The sequence below is a fragment of the Limulus polyphemus genome, unplaced genomic scaffold, assembly GCF_000517525.1.
Source record: "Limulus polyphemus unplaced genomic scaffold, Limulus_polyphemus-2.1.2 Scaffold106, whole genome shotgun sequence".
In the NCBI taxonomy this organism is placed as follows: domain Eukaryota; kingdom Metazoa; phylum Arthropoda; class Merostomata; order Xiphosura; family Limulidae; genus Limulus; species Limulus polyphemus.
The window spans coordinates 409,970-416,648 of record NW_013665716.1 but is presented as its reverse complement, the minus strand read 5'-3'; the positions used below and the strand labels follow the sequence as shown (position 1 = coordinate 416,648).

At 38.6% G+C, this 6,679-nt stretch overlaps 1 protein-coding gene across 5 annotated transcripts in view; it reads right to left on the bottom strand.

The window, feature by feature from the left end:
* LOC106470621 (zinc finger protein with KRAB and SCAN domains 7-like) overlaps window positions 1-6,679 on the bottom strand; it is a 94,131-nt gene that overhangs the window by 11,162 nt on the left and 76,290 nt on the right. For all 5 annotated transcript variants that reach the window (XM_013931195.2, XM_013931187.2, XM_013931202.2 and 2 more), the window contains 2 exons: window positions 5,655-5,895; window positions 4,820-4,972 (listed from right to left, as the gene is read on the bottom strand). In XM_013931195.2, the coding sequence (XP_013786649.1) occupies window positions 4,820-4,972; window positions 5,655-5,895 (394 nt within the window). The remainder of the gene's footprint in view (window positions 1-4,819; window positions 4,973-5,654; window positions 5,896-6,679) is intronic.

Below are 6,679 nucleotides of genomic sequence, written 5' to 3'. Positions count from 1 at the left end.
AGGGGCATTGAGTGAGTACATATGGCTATGAGATAGTGTTAATGTACAAAACCCACTTGTGAGGAAACGTCCATGGTCCGCCACTCCAGCAACTTGAAACTGGAAGTGGCAAGGATCCCCATGTTCTAATAGAAGAAAGAAAGAGGGGGAGATGCGATGGGGGCCAGAAGAGGAATGACCAATTGGAGACAGTGCAATGGGTGTTTGAGTTGCCCTATTTTGAAAAGCAGAAATACCTGGATTGTAAGAATCACAAGTCAGTAGGGATAGGCAAAAATCCCTATTTGTTTTCCTCATGAAATCCATGAGTGATGGTCCTCAGGATATATATATAGATAGATATTGATATAAAAATGTTATATATATATATATATACACCGCTGGAAAGGCATCCAGTGGTCTTACAGAAACACCCCATCTCCACAGTGAGCACTGGAGAAGTATACAGATATAGTGTGAAGATATAAAATTCAGCATATCTGACCAGGCAACACTTGCCACCAGGTGGGATCCTGAAATATGATGTATAAGCAACGATAAAAGAGAGAGAGAAAAAAAAACAACTTACCTCAGTCACAGGCAAACAGACGGGTGTAGAATTGCCACAGGAGAAAGACAGAGCAAAGTTGTGCAGAGAAACAATGATGAAAGTTTAGGGAGTTGTCCACATACCAGCCTGAAAGATCCCCCTCCAAAGGACAGCAGTGTCAAGCAGCTAAAGACAGAGTTAAATGATGAATTAGGCGTGAAGAAACAATATATAGAAGATGACCTGCCAGGGACACATCCAAATATGCCAGGTGTAGGAATTGATGAACCCAACCTGTGAGCATAATAGGAAAAAGATCAGGGGAAACAGGATCAAGAATAACGAAAGAAGACAATACGAGCCAAACAACTGAGCAGGGAATGAACTGGACAAAGGAGATGATCCAGAAATGAATGGGAATACAGATGGGAAAGGAAGGGAAGGAAAAATGAGAAAAGGCAAAACATCCTACCCAGCCAGCCAAGGTCCAGAGAAGTAATGCCAAATCCAGATAATGAAAAACATATGGGAAATGATAAAAGATGTCATCAAAATCGGAATGACAGAGACCGCATGCCAGGAGGGGGAGGATTGAGGTCTTAAGAGAAATATCTTACAAGGAACAAATTGTAAAAGGTTCAAAGGAGAACAGGACAGGATAGGAAGAATCATATGGAGATCCAAGTTTGGCAGAACAAAAGAAACATGTCACATGGACCAGATGAAAGAAATGGAACAAATCAGGGAAGAGAAACTTTCTGGAAGAGGGAGAATAGAGAGAGTTTGACAGAGAAGCTCTACAAAGAGCAACAGTTGAAACAGACAAACCCTGAACAAACAACCAGATGAAGAACTGGGACAGATGAGGAACAGAAGCCCTGGGAAAAAAAGACCAAAGTCTGAAGCAAGACTTAAGCTCCTGGTACATAGACAAAGAGGAAGGGTGAAAGTTGTAAGCAATGAAAGATGCGAAATGAGGAGTGAGTCCCTGAGCTGAGGCACAGGACCAGACAAAAGACACAGAAAAAGATAGAGTGTGATGACAACAGGATGAAAAACGACCAATAGTGGTGGACAGAGGAGCAAACAGGACAGAGAAAGGGACAGGGTCTACTTGCTCCATGAAGAGCCAGAGCAGAAGGAGCTATGTCAGCTGGCCAATCTGGAGCCACCAACAGAACACAAGAAGGAGGGGTCTAGATAAGGGAAAAGACCCAGAAGAGGAGGAGTCTGAATGGAAGGTAGGCATATAGGGCTGAGCCCCTGAGCTGAGAGATATGACCAGACAAAAGTCACTCTAAAAGAAGGAGTGTGGGGACGTCTGGATAAAAAACGTCAGATTGGGGATGACTGAGGAGCAGACAAAACACAGAAAAGGATAAGGTGTGTTGCTTCAATAGGGGCCATAGCAGTGGGAACAACATTTGAGTGGCCAATACAGAAGAAACATCAGGGCACAACAAGGTTTGGTCTGGATAAGGGAAAAGACCCAAAAGATGATTCAAATCAGAGGGTAGGCATATAAATGAAGACCCCTCCTATCTCGACTGAAAGCATCTATCTCCACAGCTGAAGGGTGAAGAAATGAAGACTAAAAGGAAGAAAGTGTGGCATACCGGTGAATGGGAAACACATACAAATATGCAATGTTCCCTGTTGAGAACACACCCACAGAAAAACGTGAGGATGAAGAGACCACTCTGTGGAGAACCTTGTGGGGACACGATAACAAAGGCCAAAAGAATCAGAACTCAGGGAACATGATTCACCAGAATAGTCATGTAAAGGTTATTGGCCCAGTACACGAAATCCAGAGTCTGACCAGACGGAGATTGGCACATGGTTCCCCCTGTCTAGGTGATAAAGCTGACGATAGTGGAATTGCTGTAAGAACCAAACCCATTCTTCCCTGGAGGAAAGGATACAGAGCCCAATGAACTGCCAAGGTACCAGGATGTGGATATCGGGAGTAGCCTCCTTGACTGACCGCTGACCTAAAAACACAGGGGAATCGAGGAAAATGGGATAGACCAAGAGAACGTGAGGGAAGTTCCACTGCTCGAGAAGTATCCAATGAAGGGAATGTATGTGTGTCTGACCCATGGGAAAAAGCACTGCCAAGGAAGACCACATCCCAAGAGAGAGAACCTCATGGAAACAGAGAGAAGGAGAAGGGATGGCAAACGTGACTGTCTGCTTGATATCTTGGAGCCAAGTGGAGAAGGCTGGGCTTGACCAAAAAGGGAAGTGAAGAGAATCCCCCAAATGAATAAGATACTGTGAGGGGTTAGTAAAGGACTTCTCCAACCAGAAAAGAAACCTACCTGAGAAGCTTCTCAAAGAAGGAAGCGGGTGTGCACAGGAAGAGGCAAGCAGAAGCCTGTCATCCATGAAATGTGAGTTTGAAGATCCAATGAGTGATGATGACGTGCAAAGGCATACCACTCCACAAACCACATACATAGCTGAAGAAAGACAGTCAGTGAGTGTCGTGAACAGAAAGGCAAAAGTCACCCAGAGGAACTGAAGAAAAGAACATGATACTGGGGCATAAAAACCCATCAGAATGAGAAGTAGGACTCCATGATGAAGTGAGGCGACTATAGATAAGTATACAGCCAAGACAGATCATGAAAGGGACTTTAAACTCTCATGTACAGGGAGACAAAGAAGGACGGGACCAAACTCCTGGTTGAATAGGCCACACACATTAGATAGCTCCAATATGTAGTAGGACATGAAAAGATTGAAGAAGACGACTGGACAAGGTATAATCCTGAGGAGGAGGGGATGAGATCTGGGAAGTGAGTAGAGGGGGAGCAAAATGAAAGTCAGAAACCCACAAAAGAGAAAGGAACTGTCGTGAAGTGTAGCAAAAAATACATATAAACTAAAGAAATTGAAAAAAGAATTAATGAACTAACAAAAACTGAGAAACGTGTAGTCTACAAAGAGCTTAAAAATAACATGCCTAAAATAATAAGTAACACCTAAAGTACAAAACTGCTAAAGGGACTCATAAGATAAAGACCCTTAAACATTAAACGTAGAAGTCGACTCAAAGAAACTATAAGACAAAGGACAAGAAAAGAAAATTTATCCAAAAGAACCTGAGAATAAAAAGGCACCCAATTAACAAATACAAAGGTTGACTCAAAACGTATCCCCAATTAGAAGTGACTAGTAGTAAAGATACAGAAAAAAGGAACTTATAACAAAATAACATTAACAGTGAAAATGTAAAATATTCAACCAAATTAATGCAAGAAACAAACTCTAAATGCAAGTTGGAAATTAAAGTAACCTAGATGTTAAAAAATATATAAATTTCAAACTTACACAACATTGACCAAAGAAGACATGAATGACATAAATTAAAGTGCAGCAATTAGATCCATACATTCGAGCTTACATAAACTCATTTAACAAGGGTATATCTATGGAAAAACTTACCACAGATCACTTGGGAAAAAGAACAATACCTACCTTGAAATAAAAAATTTGCTGGCCTCAGCTTCCTCAGCAGAAATCGTGAATCCCTGAGATTGAGGCCTAGTGTTATAACCACTATCTACTTATGTTGGGAAATTTATCAACCACCATGAGAAACCTGAATTCATATGAACAAAGCAGAATTTAGGAAACAAACGAGTAGAAACCTGAACTAGAAACTAATATTAATTGGTGATCAAGCAAAATAAAAAATTGTGCAGTCACAAGAAGAACATAAAACACATCTATACACGAGAATTGCCAATCAAGAAAGTGAGGATTGTGCCCCCAGGGTAGAGGGAGCTACCTGCACTAGTATAGAGGGCACAATGGGATTGGCAGATGGTGGTCACATGATGCAAAAAATATAGGGGTATAAAATAGTGGTGTGCTTTTAAAATGTTTACCAATGCCTAGAGGGCAAATGAAGGTCAAGGTAGTACTGTTTCAGAAATCTAACATTAATTATCACCACTGTAAAACTATTAAAGACAATGACGTGACTAAAGTAAACAGTTTTATAATTTTTCCCAGTTCTAGATTTTATCAATCACAAAGTGTATTTACAAAATTTAATCAAAATCAAAGTATTTTATATAATTCTAACAAAAATACTTTGACTTCTATTAACATCAAATCCAGATGTTTCAGAACTAATTAACACCTATTAAAAAAAAGATGAAATGTAGCTTTCTAAAAAAATTAAAAGGTCCTCCATGAAATTTTTCATTTTTAAACTAAAAAAAATGCAAATGTATAGTGAAAATAAAACAGTTTGATTGATAAGTTATCTACTACCATGCATGACTTCTGTTGTCGTGGCAGCAGTAGCTGTTGAAGTGTGAGGACTTTCTGTGGGTAGTGGATACTTCCGTGGACGACCACGACGACGAGGAGTTGGTGCTGGGGGAGGCATGCTCACGATGGTTTGAGCTTGTTCTTCCCTAGGTTCTAATCAGTAGGAAATTTAATTTTAAAACATTCTGTACTCACTCCAAGACAGTAAAAAAACCAGTCATCAAACAAAACACTCTTACTTTTTGACATGAGATAATATAAGTAGTTAATCTAATTATTTACTTTTATTTCTAATGACAATCATTACAATAAAATGGAACTTCCTATACCTGCAAACCAATAAAACATTTATAGCATTTTAAACTTATGGTAAACGTATGAGCACAACAAACTAGAAATCTTGCATTGTGAATACTATGCAGTGTACATTACAATACAAATAAAAAAGTCAAACTGGTGTATTTAAAAGTTTTACACACACACACACACAAAAGAAACCTATCATTCTATAAGTATTTGAAAAACTTGTAGCATTCTGCCACAATTTAAGTCTTTGTATTTTTAGCCGACACTAGGCAGCTGGTACATAATTAAATAGAGTTGTGTCTGCTAACAATATGTAGAATTAAATTGTGACGGAATGCTATAAGTTCTTCAATACTTAGAGAATGATAGGTTTCTTTTTTGTGAGTGTAAAGCACTTAAATACACCATTTCGATTTTCGATATCTCACTACTATAAAACGCCCCCCCCCCCCCCCAATGAAAGAATAGATCATGGAATTTCCATCTTCATATCATGATGACATAGTAGTCTACATGAAGTACATTTTACCTGCCACCATCACAGGTGAACTATTAACTTGGTTTACAGCTGCATTGACAGCATCCATTAGCTCATCACTTTGGCCTTCTTGGTTCTGGACCTGCTGAAGGATGGTAATGTTTTCATGGGTCTCTTCATGGCTGTTTGGCATTGAAAGAGAACCCTGCTGGAGTTCTGTAAGAGCCTGCTGAGAACTGTCCGATGTCTCCTCAACTCCAGCAGGAAGATGAATCACTTCAAATACCACCACCTAGAAGATAGATAAAACTTGTAAATTCCATGTAGACTGCCTTTAGTCTGATAATCCAAGTAATTAAGGTAAATGGTATCACCAAAAAAAGTACAGTGAGAAAGACTTTACAAAATCCATTTGCAATTATTTTTTGTCAAGTTATTCTACTTTTGAATAACTTTTTCTTTCTTCTGTAGATGTAGATGATTTGATTCACAACTACTTCACCAGATTAACAACTACTAAACCAACACAACCAAAGAAAAAAAAATGGTTCAATTACTTATCCTTCAATTTAAACTTTAAACACTTGATCATAAATACAGATACTGTGATTCTTAATATCCAATAATTGTGTATGAATGCACTTAAAGTAAAGAACTGACACTTACTTTTTGATCAATGTAACTGTTCTTAGTTATTAAATAATTAATATGGCCTTTCTTCATTGTTATTCTGTGACCAATTTGAACTTTTCGTCCCACTAGAAGTACTTAGTTTTCTGCCCATAATTCATGCTTTCTTTCTTGATTTACTAAGAACAAGAACAACTTGTATAACTTTCAGTAATGTTTTCTTTTTACAGGTGTACCTTTACCACTTTCAGCTTTAATTTTAACACAGCTACTCTGAATCCCTTGTATTCAAATGATTACCTCTTATCTTCCTAGAAGCACATACATGGTAACACAATGATAATCAACAAATTATCTTCTCTATCAAAAACACAATTATATTAACACACACACCATCAACAAATCAGCTTCTCTATCAAAACACAATTACAGTAACAAACACACCA